Below are 23085 nucleotides of genomic sequence, written 5' to 3'. Positions count from 1 at the left end.
CAAGATTGTAAATACCTGATCCCAGATGATAGGAGTATGAAATACAAAAAGTCTACGACCACCGCATTTTGTGCAACCAAATACTATTGGATTACTGGGCCCAAAGCGTTGCTAATCCTGTCCCATGGTCCAAGAGACAGCAAACAGGGCCTGACACTCCATGAGGGTAGGAAGGAATTCTAATCAAGGTTAGGGCCGAAGATTTATTACCCTTATTTATTTATTTTTAAAATTGAGAGGGTCGAAGAATTTGAAGGTTAATAAACTTTCTGACATAACATAACAGTAACAGTACTTATGTAATGAGGATAAACTGGATGAATTGATGAAATACTTATATATGTATAATAAAATGAACTTTTACATGACATGTTAAAGAAGACAAAGATAATTCGAAAATCTGTTTTCTGTTTTGAATTATTTTTGTTTTTTATTCAAAACTTCTTAGGTCTAAACATAATTTTTTTGATAAATTATGGGCTAGTCCAAAAAACTGCTCTTTAATTAAAGAGTATGACCCATTTTTATTTACTTGTAAGTTTATGTAAGAAAGCATGGGTCTCTCTTTGATGGTGCATTTTTAAATTGGGTTGAAGTTCTTGAGAATATGGGCCAATTACCTGAACTAGCCCATAATTTATCTTAACTTTTTTACGTTTAAATGACTCTTGTCCAGATGAACTAATTATGCATAAAAAAATCGATGCAAAACTAATAAATGTGAAAAAATTTGAATAAAAACAAAAAAAAGAGAGTAATTCAGACAAGTTATTAAGCCAAATCCACCAGTAAGGTTCTAAACAATTTTAACCCGGTCAAGACATGATTTTAAGTCGAGTTAGTTTCAAATATGTATAATCTGTCTAGTTAACATAAATTTTGACATGAAGCAAAAATATACTAAAATGAAATGACACACACGAACACAGGACATGATAGGATGCCTACCTCTACGTATACCGCCGTATACGTGCTCCACGGGGTCCGTAAACCCATCGGTGCATTTTTCGCGAAAAAATATAGAGAGTAGTTTTTTTTTTGATCAGAATATAGAGAGTAGTTCAACTTTTGATAAAAGGCCCAAGCACCAAAACGGAGGGAATTACTCAGATTTGAAACGAAGCCAAAACCCAACCTCTACGACCGCTCTCTCTCTCTCTCTCTCTCTCTCTCTCTCTCTCTCTCTCAGATTTGCCCTAAGCATCTCGGTTAGGGCAAATCGACACACACTCTCCGGCACAAGTCCGAATCAGATAACTAGGGCACCCAGTTCTACAGCGATTTTCGACATCATAGGTACGCATTGATGTTCGGAGATTGTTGTGCCTTGTTTGTTTTCGCAAATCTGAATTTTCCATCTCATGTTGTTTCTATACTTTTTGTTTGTTTACATACTCAGATTGCACTTCCACTTACGTACCTCTATGCCTAATGTAAAAGTATGCTGAGTAGACAGTCGCATCTGTCGTTGTGTTGAGTATGCTTTAGTTGTTTTCCCGGGGTTGCTTATGGAGTTATCAGTGTCTGTTTCAGGTGCTTGCCCCCTGTGTTTTTAGTGTCCTGTATCTCTGTAACTTGATCCTCAGATCTTCTTCTTTATAATGACAACCAATGTTCTAAATGGCACTTGGCCCTAGTAGGGCGGAGACTCACCTCCAAGCGCCAAGCCGCTTAGGCGGCTGCCAAGCAATTCGGCGTTTTTTTTTTTTTAAACAAACTATTATCCAATCAAACTATATTCTATGTATCCATAATGCAAGTTCAAAGTTCTACATAACCATAATGCAAAATTTAATGTACAAAGCCAAATGAAATTAAGTAGTAGCAACTAGCAAATAAGTTGAATAAGACAATAAGTAGAAATAAACGAGATCGGAGATCTCTATTGCCAAGTTAAAAGTTCATCTCCTTCCTTTAACTCTTCTCCTCCATACCCTTCCAAAACTTGATCTCCATTAGTTTAATACTATACATTTTAGGCCGCCAAAGGCCTCCAAAGACGTCGATGACACCGCCAAGACCGCCTAGGCGGCCGCCAAACCTCCCTGGGCGCCAAATCGCCGAGACCGCCATGGCCACCAAGACTGCCAAGGCCGCCTAGGTGGCCACCAAACACAGCCAAACCTCCCTGGGCGCCAAATCAAACGCCAAGGGGTATTGGCGTGGCGGCAGGGCACCTCCAAGCTCCTAGGCGGCCTTGGCGACCGCCATTTAGAACACTGATGACAACTACTCAAATAAGAAGTATGATTCTGTGTATTAGTCCGTGTGTCAACACACACACACACAAGTATACATATGTGCATATTGTAATATAAATGCACGCGTGTGTACAGATGTATATCTAACTTCGTTCTTTAACATCTTTGTATGGAATTTGGATTTATCGAGGAAAGGAACATCAATTAACTTGGCTATTTCAATTATGTACATGTAATAGAAGATAAAGTTTAGATCTTTTAGGGAATAAGTGAATAGCTATTCAATTCCTTCTGTCAGTTATTCATTGTTTTAAACATTCAAAATTTCAAAGAGTAGTTTTTGATGGTTGCATAGTATGTTTGAATGTCATGTATGATTATTGTTGTTCTGACTTTTAGGACTCCAAAGTATGGTACTTGGCTTACTGTAGATGTTGATTTCAAAAATAGATGTCAAGTTTGATGATATTGGGTCATTTGGTCACTTGATAAGGCACATTCTACTTTTTTCCCCCAATGTGTGCTGCACTTCACTTAGGCGTGCACCTCGCTTCGTGCTTCATTGCTTAGGCCACAGGGGCCCTTGGTGCTTGGTGCCTCGATGCACCTCAGGCCTTTTAAAACACTGATTGTTATCTTTTTCCTTTTCTTTTCTTCTTTCCCTTCTCTAACAAGAAAGTCGAGCAAATATAGGCTTAAGATTATTTCCTTTTTATGGATGCTGATTTGACTGTTGTTCGATGACTGAATGCGTGCAGAGAGAGTTGCTTGGATTATACATTTGTTGATTTTAGGTCTAACGTAGCATGGCGAAAGTATCTACCCAAGGCCTTGTATCTTCCAATGCTGTTCAATTTGTTGCTGGGCCTTTAAAGGTTGGCACTGGACTTAAAAGGAAGACACCTTCAGAATTGAGAGTAAGTTGTTGAATCTTGATTTTCATTCATTTCCTTTGTATGTTCACCTGGGATTTCAGCAGTCTCTTGACTCTCTTTATATGATTGGCTTCTTATCTGTTTGGATAGTCAACCTGCAATTTAATCTATCTTGAACTAGGTATACCTGTGTACAAAAAAAAGGAACTTGGTATACCTGTACAATTTGGAATAAGGGAGTTACGTTGGTACTGGATAGTTAACATGCGTTTCAGCTTCTAATTAAGGATTAGAACTATGCTAGATTGATTAGGGATCCGATATAGGTTTTTTGTACTCCACCCTGGTTTGGAGAGCGTGACTGGTTTTGAATCTTTTGTTGGTATCATCTGTTGTTTCAAAAGGTACTATATATGTTTATTACAATTTACAATTAAGATGCCTATTTGGTGTTCCCCTTTGTTGAAGCCTTGTGAAGTGATTATTGTCCTCACAAAAGTCGATTGGCATTTGTATACGGCACTAAAGGGATTATGTGATGTTCTGTAAGTTAACTGATTTGTTGATTAGTAAATGAGAGAGTTGGAGAAACTTCATAGTTAACCTTCTTATTGGCTGCGTGCTATCTGCCCATAAATGGTCTGAATTGCCTTTGTGTTGATATATTTGCATAACTTCACCAATGGATTGAAATTCTTAATGATTTAGAAGACTTTACTCCAGTATCACATCTGCTTTTACCAAAATTTTGATATTGTAGCTGTGGTATTAGCTCACTATTTGAATCTCTTTTTACTAAGTATATTACTCCCTCCGTCCCATAAAGTTTGGCATTTTCAGGCATGTGTGCCATTTTTAAATTGCATATATCCTTTAATCCATAATGTTTTAGGCGATTTTTTGAACTTTATTTAATAGAACAAATTAAAATCTATCAAACAAGATCCATATTGCTTATAATAAACATTACGGATTAAAAGATATAGTTAATTTTCTCATAGGGCTGGAATAGTGAAAGTGCCAAACTTTATGGGACGGAGGGATTAAGTAATTATTGTTATGCATTTGTATTTAGTTAGTTTGTGCAAATCTTTTCGCATGCTCAAGTTCTAGCTGAGAGGCATTGTGTTTGAGTGACAGGGGGAACAGTTGAAGCGCAAGCATGTTGTGGAGCTTGTTGATGAATCCCCAGCTCCCGAGCTTAGTTCTCTGAAGTAGGTTTTTCTCCTATCGTATCGGTTGGTTATTTGTGAAATGTATTTTATAACCAGTTTCCTGATTTACCTTAGGAGCACTACTGGATCAAAGTATCCAAGATACATCAACACCCGTTTGGACGAAGTATACCCCATAAAAAAAAGCAGCATTAGGCTTAGGATGCTTTCTGGAAAAGAAAGTGCAAAGGTCAGTACTTTTAGTAATGGATAATATTTATGCCGATCCGCAAATATGATATGTCGAAATTTTCATCATACCTAAGTATTCTCATGCTGTGACTTGTAAATGCTGTCATTTGATGGTTACCATATTGTGTTTTCTCACCAGCCGGAAGAAAGTCCCGTGGAGCATACTGGCACCTTGAAGAGTTGCTCTGTTTCGTCAGTTTCGGCTGCCAAAAGCCAACCTCAGGTTTCATGGTAGTCCTTTGCAGACTAATGTCCCTTTAGGTAATCAATGGACTATCTTCTTCTGTTTTGATTTTCTTGCTTTGTCTCCTGTCAGTCCTGAGGATTTTGCTTCTAGTGGAGTTACAAGAGATGGTGAGGCACAAGCTTCTAAAACAAACGAGAAATGTAGAGAAAGTACGTTCCGCAGTGTTACAGATCTATCATCTGGTGGCGAGAAGACAACTGGCCTGGATATTATTGATTTGGTACTTGTTTTTGGTGGCAGCACTCAAATTCTATATATAATACTTTGTGTATGAAAATAAACTGACATCTTTTCTTTTCCTGACAGGATAGAGCTCTGAAAGGATTGGTTGCTCATGAACCTTCTTTGTTGTCCAGTGTAGCTCCTGATTCTTCCGAAAGAATAGGTGATTTCACAATGGGAAATTTATGCAGTGAATTCGATATTCTTGGGCGGATGACTCCTCTGGATTTTACATTGAAAACAACCATGCGGGTTGTATCCTCTTCCTCTGTAAATTGGTGAGGTTACTCAATCTTTGTTTTTATTCAAGTACGTTAGTTCTGCCTGCTTAGATACTAGGGTCAAATTGATGTCTATTCTAGTATTCTCTGTTTAATCTGACTGCTTATGCTAGAAATGATTGATGCATGCAATGTGTTTACCTTAAAATCTTACCTTGAAAGTTTCACCTAGCACTTTGGATTTAAGAAGGATTTGGCCATGTAGGATGCACTTTCAGGGAGCAGGATTGATCATTGAGGGGATGATAGGGTGAACCAAGGAATTCCTGCATTCATTGACATTCTATGCACATTTCCATGATTAGCTGAATATTATTCCTGCATTCTCTCTTTCTCTCAAGATTTTCTTTGTGATGGTGTTCACTTCTCTTCCACGTTCTGTGTTTTTTTTCCCTGACATTTTATATAGTGGCAAGATTTTTTTTATAATTATAAGCACATAACGAATGCTTGACTGCCAGCAAAGTTCATTATTCAAGTTAGAACTTGTGAATGTGGAGACTTAGGTCTTCATTGCTTGCACAATGTTCACGTGTTGAGGGTGGTTGGTGTAGTCGATTAAAGATTGTTTTCTTCTATCCAGTCTTATGCTAAATTCAGCGTCAACTAAGGCAATCGACTTGAGAGCATATGAGTATTCAAGGAGAGTAACTCTTAAAACATTAGTTGCACTGCTAGTGCTTCTTTACTTTATCATCGGGAAGTATTTACTGCAATCAGCCCCCTTAATTCTGATCCATACCTTATTACCTTGGGAGGTGCTGTCCAAACTTTCAGAGATATTGATACACGATCAAAATCAATACAATCCCTTTAGCCAAATTTGAATTGAGATTCCTCTTTATTTTCTAGGTGTTTATTTGAACAAACTCCCTCCCTTGTTTTATGTTATCTTAGTTAATTCTCTATTTTACCATTTTTTAAATAACTATTCGGATCAAGTTGGCGTAAAGGGGAATTTTTACATCAGATTTCTTTGTTTATTCTTCTTGCGGACCAAGTTCAATTGATGAGAGTGGGATGCAATTATATATTTACTACTTTAAAGTAGAGAGATACTTGTGTAGCTTCTACCTTGTTTATAAACTTTTCAAGTTTATTCTCATATAAAAGGAAGCATTTAAACTGTGAAATAGTTTCGATAATCTTCTCGGCTGCTATATTCACCATTGGGTTCCAAGATTCGTCTCCCACTTTCTTATTTGGAAAGTTGAGGATAACCATGTGCTCACATAAAGCTTTTGACTGCGTTCGCTTCTTTATTGAATTCAATGTTTATTTAGGCCTGGTTTGGTTTTTTTTTTTTTTTTTTGGTCTCAATTCCTTTTTGGCTTATTTTTGTCTTTGTTCCAAAATTTTGAGTTTGGATCTTGAATTTTTTCTTTTCTGATTCCTCGTCGAGCCGAACCAATAATCCAAGTGGCTTACTTAAGCCAAACCAGGCTTTGGTTAATGTCTGTTTTAGAGTTTAATTAGATCGCATGTTGTTTACTTGGTTTTGTGTTAATTAATGTAATTAGTTTGAGGAACCATTACCTGATCTCGTATATTCCGTGATTATTTAGGTTTCATAGGTTAATCACGCGTGGTTCCTGTAGTGGTGTGGCCCAATTTTGCCAAAAAATGAGTTGCTCGTCAGGCTTCACTTCCACAAACCAAGTAGTTGATAACCTACAAGTTTTACATTCATGGGTGTACCCACAGTCTTCTTTACCACCTTCTCTTGTAGCAGCATTGACCATATCTTCGACGGAACAAGGTTTGGCCAAAATCATAACCGTATGCGCTATTTTGTTTTTTTGTATCTTATCCTTTTTAACTCTGAAGTTATCTTCTTTGTTTAGTCCAAATGGATTTCTTGAGCAGAAGGCAATCAGCATGGGAGGATGCATTTCGGAGTCTTTATTACATGCTTCGGAAGGGTGCTTGTGACATTTTTTATGGTAATTAACTTCTTAATGCATTCACAATGTTGATTGTTTAATCTAGCCGGAATTTTGGCCAAGAGCCGTGGGTAAAGAGATTCACAAATTACATCTTTGTAGCCACATTTGAAATTAAGAAAATTCCTTCCCAAATTTGATAACCTCACTAGTTAATACTTTGTGTTGCGAAGTTAAAGATATCATTGTCCTTTAATTTTGAACTGCTTAGCTAAATTTGAGGAGAATATCAAGAATTGGCAGAGCCATGTATGCAGAAAAAGGGCATGCCAACTGATTGATACGGCTCTTCAATATCGGCACAGCCTTACCTCCTGTGGACATAGTGAAAAGCTTATAGATTGCGCATTAGCAGCCAAGCATGCCAACAAATCAAGCTTGAAAGTATTTAAGCATGAAAATGATACAATTGTAGGCAGATTGTTTTAATGATTCAAGCACCGCCCAAAGTGGCACAAAAGGGGGGCACAGCCCATAGTTATGTCTTTCTAATTACTTTTGTAGTTTTACACGTATCAATCATTCTTTCTATCTGTGCTTGTGTTTTGTAAACAAAACTAGGCTAATCGGGTGAAATCTGATAATTGAGTCCCTAGAAAATAGAATTTTGTTATTGTCCTGCATTGGTTATAAAATGCCTCCAAACTAGTTCAAGAGCCCAGGTAGCCTCTCCATTTATTAGCAATTGGCTTTGAGCTGGATGCTTTAACAACCTTGAGAAGATTGGATAGTTGTGGTTGCATTACCTGTGGAAATTCAAAAAGTTACCCATTTGTGGTTAACAAAATTCTCTAGGCGCAGGTGTGTAGAACAATGGAAGGATGGGAGAGTTGTGCAATTTTTTAGAAGGCTGAATTAGGATTTGTCTAGGTTTAACTGTTGATCTCTGATTTCTGTGAAAGTACTTCTAGTTGACTCTGGATCTGCATTTCCCCTTTATTGGGGAAAGGTCATTGCGGTGAGTTTGTGGAGTATGTCTTTTGATCGATTATTAGGGTGGTGCCAGCTGCCCCCATAATTCTGTTCCCTTCAAACTTCCAATGATAATAAATGACTGATGTTTCCATTTGCACATTCTTGTAATACTTAATCTCTCCTTAGTGTAATACTATGCCTTTATCTGCTTGCTTGTTCAAATAAGATAGTTTTCACTGATCTGTTCTTTTTTTGAAACGTATACAGTGTGCACAGCGCAGTTTGTAGTGATGTTCATTGGTCGTGGTGATTCTAAGGAAAGCAAGCGTTCATGTAACGCATATATATCGCAGTCCACAAGAAGTTTGAGGTCATTATTAAAAGAACATGTAAGATGGAATCTCGTAGCTTTCCTTTGTGCTTGCACTTGGATTTGTTCTGATTATTCTACGGTAGCATGCACAGGAGTAGCTTCATATTTTGGCTGAACCTCGTTTTGCGTATATTTGTTGTGGAAATTGACTTATCTATTTCCTTAAATCAACTGGATCTTACAGAGCCTTTCAGCGCATGTTAGTTGTGATGGTTGCTGGCAGTTAGAGGATACGGGCATGGGTATGACGCGATACGAACACTTACACATTATTTATCCAGAGACTAGGGCATGGTCACTTTGGGGATATCTGATTAAGAACATATATATTGTAGGTATCTAGATAAATTCATGTAAAACGCCGAGTATTATTCTATGAATTTAGGGAAAAATAAACATAGTCGCTAAATAAGTATTTAAAAGTTAAGCATAAATTACAGTTTTGGCCCTACTCAAACTTTTTAAAATTACTTTCTGACCTCTTAAGGTGTCCACAGTGTGTTCGACTAAAAATACTCTGCTTAGAAAGTTGGATGCATTTCAGGTGGGTGTCTGACATGTATCGGATGCATAAGTGAGGCTCTGGCAGTGACATCACTGACATGCCAAGTAATTGAAGGATATAAAACTTATAATTTGAAATTTTGGCAGACACTGATGAGTGCAGTTCTGGGATTCCTAGCACTTTTGACTTAACGTCATGGATGTTCATAACTTCATACTGATTAATGGCGTTGTTAGAGGTGCAAACCTAAATACTTGATTTGAAAGATTTTCCACTATATATGCAATAATCTTGATGGCTCATAATCGGGATCAGCTTAGAATGCTTTTTAAAAGGGTTTCCACGGGTTGCTGGTATGACGCATTGAATTGATATTTTCCAACAGAGGACGAATGTCTTTTGTTTATAAATGGAAGTATACAGTAGGTTTGTGTGACCAATTTTTCTGATCTCGGGATAAAAGATGACGAACCAAAATGCATAACCCATTATTATTATTATTTTTTAAATGGCGTGTGGAATGCTGGTGACTTAAGTTTAGCTGCTTTACCTAGGTTTGAGGGAACTAAAAGCTTCCTCGAGAGAATTGAAAATATTCTTACCAGGGTGTATAACCCGGTGAATGGGAAAAGCTTTTATACCCACATTTCAATGCTAGTAAGTTAGACATACTGAGATGGCGTTACAATCAAACAGTGGAGTTGCTTGGATTGTACTGAAATGTACAGTTGACTTCCATAACTTGCTACTGTTGAAGAAGGTTATATACTCACGGAATTAGCTGCTTTCTGCCTTTAGTGTTAATTATTTCCTGGACACGATGAACTTCAGTTTCCGGAAATTTAATGCCTGAAGTGCACTTACATTCTAGATAACTGACTCTGGAGTTCTTTTATTTACCAATCGGATATCAGGGTTTGGAAAATATTTCTTTTTGCCGTTTTAACTTGTACACTTTGCCCGATGGGTTTTAACTTTTAACCTATGATTGTTTTATGTTATGTTTTTGTTTTCTGATGGCTCAAAGTATGATTTAGGATATTCAATTCTCAATGCCTCTTTGCCATTCAAAAGTTGAGCAACATACTACAGAAGACCTGGTTGAGCTGTCTGAGATTGAAAAACATAATCTAGGCCAGGTACAATCTATGCTCATATTCTTAGTCCACTTCATCTCATAGAATGTAAATCTAAGGCCTTAGGTAGAAAATGAGACTCCTCTGTAGGTCATCCAACCAGTCTCTTAAATATATCTCCACTGAAGGGGCTCATGCTCCAACTGTTCTTGTACTGGTCTTTATTTGTCCATGTATTCAATTATTAGTCACAAGAAAGTTTCATCAGTTACAATTTTAGGAGCAGTCTAAAGTGTTTTTGTTGCTCCTTTCGCATATTTCTGTGTTTCAATGTTTGATGAGACTCTATCTTAATTGGAGATGTTGCGAGCACTGAGAAAACTTCTGCATGCGTTGCTTTTCAGAGACATGAGAATTCTACCAGCTTGAAGTCATTTCTTGTGCATTGCTACTGATTCCTGCCTTCGATTTGATGCAGATTCGGCGCCATCGTTCCATGTCTGATGTGGATAATAGCCCACAATCTTTGCTTGCATTCAGTGGAAACCAGAATGTGCATGGGTTGTTCGATTTCCTCCTGAATTACAGGTTGGTGTAATAGATCATTTGATCATGTCTTATAACATCTCTCTTCATCCTTTGACCTTGAAGGTAGAGCACTCTTTCTGATTTACAATTTGTTTAATCATGTTAGAGAATTTAGCTTGTTGCTGGATTGTGATTCCTCTTTTCTGGCTGCCATTTTCCAGATTTTTCTTAACATCTTTGACCAGTGCTGATGTTCCCGTACTATATTCACCAGTGCCTTTTCAAAATGCTGCTCTTTCTTCTCCAGAGGTACTTCCGCTAACCATGTCCTGCTGATAAAAGAGCTCTTTTGAGTTTTTTCTCCTTTTATTCTCTCAAGTCTCAACTGGAGTGTCATTATTCCTGCAGTATCACTCATATTATGTTTATGTAGTCCATAATCATTTGGGAAATTCATAGTTGGTTAACTGCTGATTTAACTGTTTGTAGTGATGTACCATCCAACCGAAGCTTTCATCATTAGGAATATTAGCTTCCTTGGAACCAATGACTTGGGAAAACTACCATTTCTTCAATTGCCAATGTGGAACTCTATTACCTGTCAGTTTGAGGAGCAGAAGAGTAACTGCCCTCTCTTCTCTGAAGGGTCCCATTTGTTTTACTTGGACCTGAAGAGTAACTGCCTTGTGTGTCCACTTGTTCATCTCTGAGGGTCAGGTGGCAATATCTCGGATATAACCTCTTGGCTTCATTCGTAAAGATATAAGCTGTACGAACAAATGGTGACTTAACTTGGTATCAGGGGTCAGGTTATGTATACATATTGAAGTTAGATGTTTCTCTTCAATACATGTACTTGGAAAAGTATGAAAACATCATGTATTACATTTCCTAGTCTCTTTCTCCTGAACTTGTTTGTGTGTCACTATACCTCTATTTAAACAGGAAAGACTGCCTTTGATATAGAGTATCGACTAGTTTGTTCTTTGTCCTTTAGCTTGATTCCTTGAATTTAGACTTAGTGTATTCTCCTGCTATAGTTCTCAAGTATATAATCTGCCAATAAAATATGTGTTTGCCTTCTTTTGCAGGTTAGATGCAAGGAGGTGAGGAAGGCTGATAATTTTCCTTTCCCTCAAAAGGAATTCACCAGCAAAGATGAAACTTGTCAGGGTTCATCTGCTGGTTTCTGCTATAGCATCGAAATCAAAGACGCGTATCTTCCTCCATGGATAATATGCAGTTTATGTGAAGCCATGGGCTCTGAGGGAATGAATTTTGAGGCAAGGTATGAAAATTTCAATGAGGTTTGGGAGTGTATCCTAATATCGGGTAAACCCTTTAATTTAGATAGATTTCTGCCTAATCGTCTCAGTCGCCATTGAGAAGTGTTTTAATACTTTTATTGAACTGTGGTTGTATTGTGAGTATTATTTTGTATTTAGTTCGCGGCTGATGCATTGAATTCGGGTAAAATGCAGTTTTGTCACAGAATCCACCTCAACTGGATTGAATGTTGGTCTTGAAACAATTTGTGAGAAATCAAATCATCAACCCACTGGATCTGCAGGGTTGGAAGAAAGTAGCAGTGTCTTCGGTATTTCTAACGCAATTATTTCTCCTAAATTGTGTTCGGCCTTCCTGAAAGGCTTGAAGTACAATAATGGTTCTTATACAGCTACCGTCTCATCAGTTTGACACTGTTAAAATTGTCTTTGCTGGAAAAGCAACATTGAAACTTTTCACCACAACGCGGTGGTGCTGCTTTTGCCTCCTTTTTTTTTCATTGATATTTTAATCCTAAACTTTCTTATTTTGGCCTCATGGAATCCTGTTGAATTGTTCATATTTTTGTTTACTTAAAACCCTGCTATTGGAATCCCGTTGAACTAAATGTTTCTATTTGCGGTTTTTTTGTTTTGGAGAAAGAACCATAGAAATGTTTAAGTTGCTTTCTATGGTTTCTTGTGGTAAGTAAATTCTTATTCTTATGAAAAGAACAAAAATCGAAAAAACAAGGGCTGAGGAAATAGCCCTCGTGATGCTACATCTTTGTTTCAGGTACCTGGTTGCGCACATAAATATTACGAATTACTTTCATACATATTTGGTATTACGTACAAATTATGTATTGGTTTTACTTACGGTATAGGAAGTTATTCCTAATTGTCTGATGAATGGATGGATCTCTTCTCATTTGCTTGCCCCGTTGGAGCTCCAAAACACATGAATCGTCCAAAAGTTAACTAAATTTTCGGCGTGCCCTTAATTTAATATTAGGCTACAAAACAGACTATTAGATGCTCCAAGGGGGAAGGGTGCAGATGAGAGTAGATGACGGAAAAATGAAAGTGGTTTTAGGAAAATGTTGAGCGCGAAAATGACCGGAGAGCTGCACAAAAACTCGTACTTCCTCCGTTCCTTTTTAAATGTTCTGTTTTGTAACTCCAATTTATTAAAAAGACATCATCATTATACTTTTTACATCAACTTTTTCTTTCACTTTTCCTACTTACCTATCATTATTACATTTTTACTCACTAATTTTTTCAAAATGGAATTTACTTTTAGGGACAAAATAGACAATACACCAATTTTTATCCACTAACTTTACAAAATGGACACTTATTAAGGGATAGCTTAAAATGGAATACTGGACTCTAAAAAAAAGACGGAGTGAGTATTTCTTATGGTTTGGATTCTCTCTAGTTCAAGTTTGGGAAAGTTTTGGATTTAACGGGATAATCCAAATTTAGATCGTCCGTTGCTGTAATCAAGAGTTTGGATTTGCTGAGTCTTTAAGCAAATCAAAACTATTGATTTTATTAAAGTATGGTCAGACTATCCCGTCTAATCCTAATTAAGGACCAAAATCGAACATCCCGGGGAAATTTGTCTCGTGCTGATGAGTCGGACCTCTAACGCCGGGAGAAAGAAGGTTCGGAGTCCTCTTCCTCCAAAATGATAAAATATTGGATTATTATTTGGAATCTTTTTGCGGAGTCACATTCTGCATGGAAGGATAGGGTTTTTTTTTTGATCCGAGCATGGAAGGATAGGTGGTTGTTACCTTTTTCATGAAATTCAAAGGCTAGGGATATTTAAAGAATAAATAAATATCTACTGTATTGAGTCTCTTGACTCTCGAGTCTTGGCCCTTTCAAAAAATAAACAAAAACAAAATAATAATAATAATAATAATAAGTTAGGAGACCAATCATAGTCCAATTATACCGCCCACCTAATGATAAGGACTGGTGCCTCAAAAGCACTTTTACTAATCCCTTAAATAATGGCATGCTTTAAAGTGATGGCCATAACTTTACAAGGTTGCTTTATGCCATAATTATGACAGGAAGCTAATAAAGGCCTCTTGGCCTAACCCCTGTGGCTATGAGAAAGCTGACACTTCCTTCGTCTCAAATTGCTTTTTATTTTAGAAAAGTATGTATTTACACACTAGAAATATCGTATTTATGATATTTCTTATCTTAAAAGAAAATGTACGTACCCTTGTTTTTTCTTCTTGAGATCTTGAAATTGGTGTTAAAATTTTTAGGAAAAAAATTCATGCTAATGCATGATCTTTTGCAAACACTTCAATGATCAGTTTACTTTTCAAAATTCGTCGAGATCATCAATCCCACAAGAAACTATCTTTGTCGAATCGATAGATTGAAACACATTTAAACTTAACACTGCATTGGAATTTCTTTTACACGACATATAAATTTAATTTAGAAACATTCCAACCAACATTTGATGAACATAATTTTAAGCATCTCTGAACACGGCGAGTTCTAAAAAGTGTCTGATCATCGAGTGGATCAGGAGAAAGTCCCTTAGACAACACCTTGCTGGGTCCCTGAGATATGTTTAGGGGGGGTCCACCCGCAGAATCAGTCTACACTCTACAGGAGGGGTGGCTGGCGACTGATTCCTTTTTCTCTTTTTTTTGTTTGAACGGATCAGGCGACTGATGACTCGATGAGTCATCGTTTAACAATTATCCCGCGGTTTAATTCGTTGTAGCCTCCGTTTGTTTAAAAATTATTCAATATCCTTGGTGTAGCATGTGCCCCAGGCCTAGAACGGCAAACGAACACAGTTGCTTTGCAAGCAGCTCGAGGGTGGACAATGCCACCTTAAATTGTTTTTTTTTTGGTGTTCATTACAAAGCACTCACCTTTATTTTAGAAGGCGCCAGTCTGCAAGATCAATGTCACAATCAATGAGATCTGCACGTTTCATATTTAACTAATACTCGATCCGATTTACAATATAGATAGATAGATAGATACTCCATTTAACAACATTCTAAAATAATATATATATCTCGGTAGCCAGCTCGTTCAAGACTCAACTTGGCTCAGTTCGTTTAGTTATTGATTTGAGTTTGAGCTCGAGTTTTAATTAGTCTGGTGTAGTAAATTGGGTTGGCTGGAAAAAGTTTTGTCTTGTTTGTATAGCTGGAAAAAGTTTTGTCTTGTTTGTATAGACTCAGCTCCTTTATAAAGGCTCGTTAAGTAAATAAAAGCTTCGCTCGGCTCTTTTGTACATGCTCAACTACTTTACAGAGGCTGTTTTGGTAAATGAATCAGGTTCGGCTATTTTACCAACGAGCCGAGCCTGAATTCGAGTTTTAAGCTCATTTAGTAGTAAACGAGCTGAGCCTGAACAATGCAAAACTCGACTCACTTGTTTGCACCCTTACCCAAGCATTTCCTCCACCACACATTCCAGTAGAATGCCTTGTTCGTTAGGGGGATTTTGAGGGAGATTTCTGAGAAAAAAAAGTGAACAAAGATGCGGATCAAAAAAAAAAAAAGTGAACAAAGATAAATGGAGAAATTTTTTTGAAGACCGTGCCGAAGGATTTCGAGACCCCAAACAAACAAGGCCATGTGATGAAAAAAGGCTGGGCCAGTGCGCCTTGGGGCACTGGGTAATTTTTCTTCCGTTCCATCAACTAAACAGCATTTTCTTTTCCTTTTTTTCTTATCGGTATCGGCAACTAAAAACAGCATTTTCGGAACACTCTCTCTCCCGCTCTCTCTCTCTCTCTCTCTCTCTCTAAAAAACCAAGATTACACGAAGCACGATGCAACAGAACAACAAATACAAAATCTAGGGTTTCAAAATTTCTCTCTCCCTTCGTTCCCTCTCTTTTCACTCGCTCCCCACTTTCCCCCCTCCTCTTGACCTAATTCCTCATTTCTTTCGCTCGACTTGTTGAAATTTTCTCTCTTTCCCTCAAAATATTTTCCCGGGAAAAGTTTCACCCCCAGCGTCGAGCTTCCATTTTCCATTTCGAGCCTCCCAGCTCGTTCCAGGTAACTCATTTAATCTCTCTCTCTCTCTCTCTCTCTCTCTCTCTCTCTCTCTCTCTCTCTCTCTCCACATATATATATAATAATAATTGCTTTAATTATTATTTTTTCTATCTGTTGTGATTTTCTTGGTCTTGTTTAGATCTGTGCGTGGTTTGATTTGTTAATTGAGACGATTGATGGAATGGTAGGGTTTTGAGAGAGGGGAATAACATCTTTAAAGGAATAAATTCACACGAGAGAGAATATTTGGGAGCCCGTACGTAGCAATTGTGGAGGAATTCCTGATCTGTACCGTATATAGCAATTTGATTCTTGTTACAATAACATTGATTTTCGATTCGGGGTGGGGGGTTTGAATGCGTAAGGCTTTATTATGGATTCAGAATTTATCGAGTCGCCTTCGACAAGTTTGGCCAAATGTTGCGATTGCGGGTGCGGTTGTGGGACAATGAACCGGTCCTATTCCGGGACTTGGCTTCGATCCGTCAAGAGGAAATTCGACGAGTGCGAAGAGAGGAATAGATTTTTCATCCCGGGTTTGAATTTACCACAGGTTGCGCGAGTCGAGATTGAGAATGAGAGGGACGCGTTGCGCGACATGGTTAGTAGCCAACAGCAAACCATACAGGATCTCTCTGTTGAATTGGACGAGGAGAGGAACGCCTCCTCGTCGGCTGCGAATGAGGCCATGTCGATGATTCTGAGGTTGCAGAGGGAAAAGGCTGAGATTCAGATGGAAGCACGACAGTTCAAGCGGTTCGCGGAAGAGAAAATGGCACATGACCAGCAGGAGCTCTCAGCTATGGAGGATTTGTTGTATAAGAGAGAGGAGGCCATTCAGTCATTGTATTGTGAGGTTCAGGCTTACAGACATAGGATGATGAGTTATGGGCTTACAGAGTCCGAAGCAGATGGTGAGAGAGGTGGGATTTCACGTAATAATAGTGCACTTGGATTTCTTGATGCCCAAGAACTAACCACCTATGATTATCCTCCTCTCAAGTGCAATTTGAATGAAGTTCATTCGGAGATCGACAACGATGTGGGTGATGTTGAGAAATATGTATTTGGGGAGACACCACGTTCTAGGGATCATTTGAAGGATTTGGAATTCCGGATCAATCAATTGGAGAAAAGTCCTAGACAAATCCCATTGGATGGGGACATTAATGGCGCAGAGAATGCATTTGAAAAGGTGATAGTTGGTCAATCTCCTAGGCAGCCTAGAAATATTAGGAAAATGTCTACTGATAGTCCGAAATCGTTTTATGGTATGGGTAAAGAAGTCGGTCCTGATTTTACCTCTGATTCACCAAGGTTTGGTAGCAGTTTCCATAAGAGAGAATATTCTCAGACAGAGGACTATTCAAATTTGAGAAAGGTGGATAATGCATCGGAAGTGGGGGATGATATGAGTGACAGAGTATATACCATTGATTCTGTGCATCAAGGAATGCCATATAATGGTGTCTTGGATACCAAGCCTTATATTGGAGTGTGTGAAGATTATTTAACCACTCCTAGGGAGTCGCTGAACCGGGAAAATGTGGATGATCCTGAGATCAAGAAGATGTTCATGCGGCTTCAGGCCCTTGAGGCAGATAGAGAATCAATGAGGCAGGCGATCATTTCCATGCGGACTGATAAAGCTCAACTTGTTTTGTTGAAGGAGATAGCTCAACATTTGTGTAAAGACATGTCACCGGCAAGAAGAATGCCTGTGAAGAAACCATCTATTATTGGGAGCTTTAACTTCATGTCAGTGTTCAAGGTAATATGGTGTTTATGTGACCTTACCCAGCTCATGGAATTTTCTGTTATATATCTTTCTCCGGCTTTTCCCTATTTAGAAGGCCGCCTTCCATGATAGTATTACACTCTGTATTTTAACATCATCTTTGCTCGACTTATTTCCTGTTCTTTAGTTAGTATTTGTGTATACAGGTAAACTATGATGTAGTCTTGTAAGATATGTAGTATTTAGTAAATGCTCGAGTATAGTGGCAGAGATCTATTACTTGGACGATGCAAGATAAATGATTTCTCATTTCTTTTCTCATTCAGTGCATGTATCGAATTTGTGGTAGATAGAATATATTAAAGCATGTGTAATAATGAGAAATACACACAGGACATGCAAGGTTGAATTTGTAGACTTTGAGATGAGGACAACTAAATACATAATGAAGTCTCATTGTTACCTTGACCTTTCTTCTCTCCTAGTTACACCCATTTATCCTCTTTACTTAACACAATAAGTTGTAAGTTTTCATGACTATTGTATGTTTTCATGCGTGTTCTTTATGTGGTAATTAGGATCGATTTCAGAGAATTTCTCGAGTGGAAATCTGCTATTCCCAAATTGTTTCTTAAAAACATAAACTACAGGTATTGATGGCATGTGGTTCTAAGATGAGTTGTTCATATTAAGGAGTATAAACATTTTAATACACTATGCCAGTATAGTTTTGAGGCCTCATTACACCAAGACAGTTTTATCTCATGCACTCAGACACTGTGGATGCAATAATTGAAATCAGTCCTAGTAGATGATTCTCCATGTCAGCGTCTTTATACCAACTTCTTCACAGACATTCAAGCTTACCAGGGAAGCAAATCACCATGATAGAGTGGGTTTGGTTTGCATATCCACGTAGATGCAGTGCAAGTATATTGTTCTAAATTCTATAATGGTTTTTTGTTAGCCCATTGATGATAGTTTGCAATGCACTAGTTTTATTTCTTGACTTTGAGTGTTCAAGGTGGGGCCAGGATTTGACATTAGGGAGTCCCAAAGCTTTATGAGTGGAAGATAATGCCAATAATGAACTTCAACTATAAAAACCACCTGCGAAGTTAAGGGCATATTAACTTGCTTTACAAGGATGTAGATTAAGTTGATGCATTTTATTGGGTGGAACTTGTTGGACTTTGTTGGTGAAACCAATGTATTACTGAACTCCTTTATTACAGTGTTATGAACTTCTGTTACAAACTAAACCGCGGAGTGCCTCTTTAATTTATTTATAGCGTTTGTTTGCTGGTTTTCTGCTTCTTATTTAGTTGTATTGGTACTTACTCTCTCATGTCTTTCTTGTTTTGATCAGTGGGTTGCATCCTTTGTTTTCTGGAGAACAAAAGCCTGCCAAACCAAGTAAGTAAACCATTGTCAGAAGTTCCCTTCCAATTGTGTTATTTAAATTGACCATCCTATGTCCCTTATGCTATTACTTTTTTGTCATGAACTCGTGGTTAACTTAACTTTGAAAAGCTGTATCCCAGAACTACCCCACTTTAATTTCTAGTAGTAAGCTTTTTCTTTATATAAAAGTTATGAAATTCTACCTCAGATGGATCAGAATTTTTCAATTTTGCTGCAACTGGTCATACCTTGAGGCTGCCTGAGTTAATTTATTATCTGGAGTAATTTGGAAGCTAGGATAAATTAAGCTGTCTACTATAATGACAAGAAGCTGGAAGAAAGCTCATACTAATCCATGAAATTGGAAAATGAAAATTTTCACTTAATAGAGGGGAAAACACATCAGGAAAAGCACTTCCTGTGGGAAATTGTTCAGGGTATTTCGGGGATTAGAGACTGACTAGAACCATAACCCTATGCTTTTACTTTGATTATCTATTCAACTCCTGTAGTTTAGAAAAATAAGGTCAACCGTGCTTTAGTTAATTGAGGGTTACGTTTTCTTTACCAGCTTAGGTGTTTGATTGTTTGATCTCCGTTCTACGTATGTGAAATAAATTTAGGCACTTGGTTGATGTTGGATGTTCTATGTAATGTCTGGTATATCTGGCAGGTACATGTTTGGGATGTCAGCCAACAATATGGGGTTGCTAATGCTTTTAGACAAGGGTCCTCGCGTGGGGCAATGGAGATGTCTTTCAAGTACACAAGTATGAACCCGGGTCTTGACCTTCTGTATCCTCGTATGATGAAGCCTGTGCCGTGTGAATACCGAGTGGATTTTCAGGCATCCGATTTCATTGCATTCTTTGCTGTTGATTCCTTGTTGCGGCAAAATTAGGTGTTTTGGTTGTTTTTGTGCAGTATTCTGTCGATTCTTTTTGTCGGAAGTGATTCTACATTTGTTGGTTGATCACTACATGGGTTTAAGCTTGCATATTTGCATGCTCGTATGGTTTGGAATTTAGCTTTGAGGCGTGTGTCAGGTTTGACAGTTCCTCCGTGTATAGCACTGATTTGTGTTCGACTCTCGGTCAAATATGCCGTGTGCCTATACTTTTCGTACTGTATCACGTGAAACTTGTCATCTGAAAATGATATTGCTGGAGAGAGGTTTGATCATTGTTTTTTTTTTTTTTTTGAAGGGAATCATCGGCGTCGCTTTGCTGTTTTTCTCAACTTAAAATGTGTCGGGGTGATGAACTTTGTGTTGGACTTAGGCCCCGTTCCGTAACGATAAATAAGTAGTACTTATTTTTTAAGAAGTCAATTTCAAGTTCAAAAATCATGTGTTTACGTAAATAATTTTCCTATCACTATGGATCTTGTTTGATAGATCTCATTGAGATTTTTAATACGATGCAAAAAAAATTGGAAAATTATTTTTCATTTATGTTATTTTTAAGTTTGAAAATGTGAAATAAGTACTTATTTTTTAAGAAGGTGTTCTGGAACGGGGTCTTAGTGAAGTGATGGTTGAACTCAAGGTGGTTTCACTAGGTTGACGTTCAGGTGGTCACATAGCCATGAAAATATTGGACTAAATGCTATCTGAAGAAAAAGAAAACACAAAAATGGAAAATGTTTCTTCTTCTTTGATTCTTTTTTGGAAAAGGAATATGTATTGATTTTTGGAAGAAATTTTTACCCTTGCGAGCTATGAAAAATGTAGTATCTACTGGTGATTCTTTTAATCAATGAGTGATGATAATAAACACCCAATACACTATGAACACCCATCAATCTTCGTAACTCATAGTTTAATGCCTAATACATTAGCCCAAACAAGATCCATTCGTAATCAAAGAATTTTGAAAAAAGAGAAAAAATAAAGATCTATTGACATAGGTTTCGTGCCGTCCCTTCTGTCCACAGCGAGTGTAGTAATTTTTGTATTCAAAGCATTAACTAATTTAGATCAATTGTTTATTTATCTTAAAGAATTATGGATAACCTTAAGAAATTCAATTACTACTTTGCAAACTCCGGTGACTTGAACAATCTTTCTTTGGATCCAAGACCATGGTATCTGTCACATCATGCTAATGGTGGGGACAAAATAAGAACACATTTTCAAAGAAGGTCCGCCTAACCTATTCGCCAAAGTATTTTTCAAAAGGATATTAGTAGTAGTTTAACATTGATCGCACTATTATACTAATATACCAGATTGTGCATATAATGTTGATTAATAGAAAGGTATTTTTGAACACCATATAAATTTTTAAAACCGTCACCGGCTGTTGATCACACTTTCAGAATCATCTGACCAAATGCAAAATGAATTTGTAGTTTTAGCTACACTAATACGTCTGATACCGAAAGAACATATAGCAGATAAAAATGGACAGCATAGAGCAACCACAAAGAGGATTTGACCTGAATTGCTTTCCAAAGGGGGGGGGGGGGGGGAAATGGATTTAAACCCCAAGTCTTATACTCCCTTAGACCCATTTTGTTTGCTTACGATTCCATCTTGAAATGTTTCAAAACGGTCGTATTTTTGTAAAAGTCGAAGAAAATAAAAAAGTTAAGTTCAATCAAATTTTGACTGACCCGTCATAAATGGTTAGCTTCAAAAGTGGAAAATAATGGACAATATTGAAAATCTAGTCAATTACTATTTAAGGAAACATATGGTATCAGTCACTTCACCCAGAGTTCCTGAAGCAATGACTATCCTATCCGAGAAAGGTTTGGAGTTGGCAATGGCGTTAAAGGTGGATATCATAATTGGAAAATTCTAAAATCAGTCCAATAGGCTGACAATAGTGAGTGTGTGAATGTATATTAAATGGTATAAAAGCACACAGAAATACGTGTTTTTCTCGTCTTCTAGTGTGTTTATCGTCATTCCAGTGGGCTGACGATAGCAAGACCGATGGTGATTATGATAGGATTGGATGCTCGACCTATAGTTCAACATGTCGTCTATGTTGAATCTCCCCCACGAATGTCAGAAGTTCTTATTTCATAATTGCAATTGTTTTGATAAATTGTTTTTTCCCGTTGTGTGAGGGTTGTTTATGTGAGTAGAAACAGAGCCGATTCTGAAATTTTGGAGACATAAAACAATCTTTAAAAATGAGGTCCTTAATATTCTGTCATTTAACGTGTAATTCATTCTTAGTCACTTCGTTGGGTTTGTTCGCTACGCAGGGCCGGCCCAATGTATTTGGATGCCCTAGGCCAAGTGATGGAATAGTGCCCTACATAAATTTTCTAATTTAAAAATAATAAACAAAAATACTTTTCTATATATAATTTTCATTCATACTATTTAACATGGTAAATATTTTGGCCTTAATGGCTTGTACGGTTGCAATAATATTCAGTAGACTCAAGTTTGAATCACAGCAACCCCAATTTGTGTGATAGGAGGAAAAATTTTTTGGCAAAAAGACACTACAAAAAAATACCTTACCAGGATTTGAACCTAGGCAACTTATGTAAAAAAGCAAACACTTTACCATTGAACCATCAAAGGAATTTGTATTATAATTACACACACAAAATATATATACTTATCTAGGAATGAGGTGCCCCATTTTTGGCCCAAAATGTGGAGGCCCAAGGCAGCGGCCTCTTGGGCCTCCCCATTGGGCCGGCCCTGTTGCTACGTGAATTATCGTTTAAGGGAAAAAGATGCATCCATGTTAATAATGCACTCACCACACTAAATAGTTTTTTCAGAGATCAGCTATACCGAGGTCTCGTGATCCAACTTTATTCTCGTTTTTTGTTTTTTCCTCGGTTCCATTTTTACTGGGCCAGTGAGTTTTATGTAAAACATATTCATGGGTTAAAAAATGAGCCCTATATTAAAAACAAACGGAGGCTCTAGTTTTTGGACATTTTAAGGAGCTTATGGCTTGCGCGTCATGGGTCTGAACCCAGAGCCAGCCATAAGTATAACTTGTAATGAGGCTCCTGTGCATGATTGTGCACAAAGAGCCCTCTCTCTCGGCATGGGAACCA

At 37.6% G+C, this 23085-nt stretch overlaps 2 protein-coding genes across 3 annotated transcripts; both read left to right on the top strand.

Annotated features, from left to right (window-relative positions):
- Nucleotides 1–1078: 1078 nt before the first annotated feature.
- Nucleotides 1079–12396, top strand: LOC131318529 (uncharacterized). Of its 2 annotated transcripts, none has more exons than XM_058348365.1 (15): nt 1079–1296; nt 2960–3118; nt 4217–4290; nt 4366–4480; nt 4622–4713; nt 4799–4949; nt 5036–5229; nt 6798–6991; nt 7077–7175; nt 8358–8479; nt 10006–10107; nt 10523–10632; nt 10794–10881; nt 11664–11860; nt 12054–12396. In XM_058348365.1, exons 2-15 carry the CDS (start codon nt 3008–3010, stop codon nt 12268–12270), a joined length of 1866 nt encoding a protein of 621 aa, XP_058204348.1. In that variant the 5' UTR covers nt 1079–1296; nt 2960–3007; the 3' UTR covers nt 12271–12396. The 2 variants fall into 2 exon arrangements, with proteins under 2 accessions (XP_058204348.1, XP_058204349.1); XM_058348366.1 differs by lacking the exon at nt 1079–1296 and adding an exon at nt 1402–1533.
- Nucleotides 12397–15556: 3160 nt separating this feature from the next.
- On the top strand, nt 15557–20229 carry LOC131318533 (myosin-binding protein 7). The gene is made up of 4 exons (XM_058348374.1): nt 15557–15905; nt 16045–17676; nt 19013–19059; nt 19721–20229. The coding sequence occupies exons 2-4, from the start codon at nt 16279–16281 to the stop codon at nt 19821–19823; spliced, it is 1548 nt and encodes a 515-aa protein (XP_058204357.1). The 5' UTR covers nt 15557–15905; nt 16045–16278; the 3' UTR covers nt 19824–20229.
- The last annotated feature ends 2856 nt before the right edge of the window (nt 20230–23085 follow it).

This window comes from Rhododendron vialii, chromosome 3a (assembly GCF_030253575.1).
Source record: "Rhododendron vialii isolate Sample 1 chromosome 3a, ASM3025357v1".
In the NCBI taxonomy this organism is placed as follows: domain Eukaryota; kingdom Viridiplantae; phylum Streptophyta; class Magnoliopsida; order Ericales; family Ericaceae; genus Rhododendron; species Rhododendron vialii.
The sequence above is the reverse complement of the archived record's forward strand: the minus strand, read 5'-3'. Positions and strand labels throughout refer to the sequence as shown.

Excerpts from the sequence above, each read along its gene's own strand:
- LOC131318529 (XM_058348365.1), top strand. The coding sequence starts at position 3,008 with ATGGCGAAAGTATCTACCCAAGGCCTTGTATCTTCCAATGCTGTTCAA. Across the intron at positions 10,633-10,793 it reads GATTTCCTCCTGAATTACAG|ATTTTTCTTAACATCTTTGA; the intron begins GTTGGTGTAATA and ends GCCATTTTCCAG. Across the intron at positions 11,861-12,053 it reads GGAATGAATTTTGAGGCAAG|TTTTGTCACAGAATCCACCT; the intron begins GTATGAAAATTT and ends GGTAAAATGCAG.
- LOC131318533 (XM_058348374.1), top strand. The coding sequence starts at position 16,279 with ATGGATTCAGAATTTATCGAGTCGCCTTCGACAAGTTTGGCCAAATGT. Across the intron at positions 17,677-19,012 it reads ACTTCATGTCAGTGTTCAAG|TGGGTTGCATCCTTTGTTTT; the intron begins GTAATATGGTGT and ends TGTTTTGATCAG. Across the intron at positions 19,060-19,720 it reads ACAAAAGCCTGCCAAACCAA|GTACATGTTTGGGATGTCAG; the intron begins GTAAGTAAACCA and ends TATATCTGGCAG.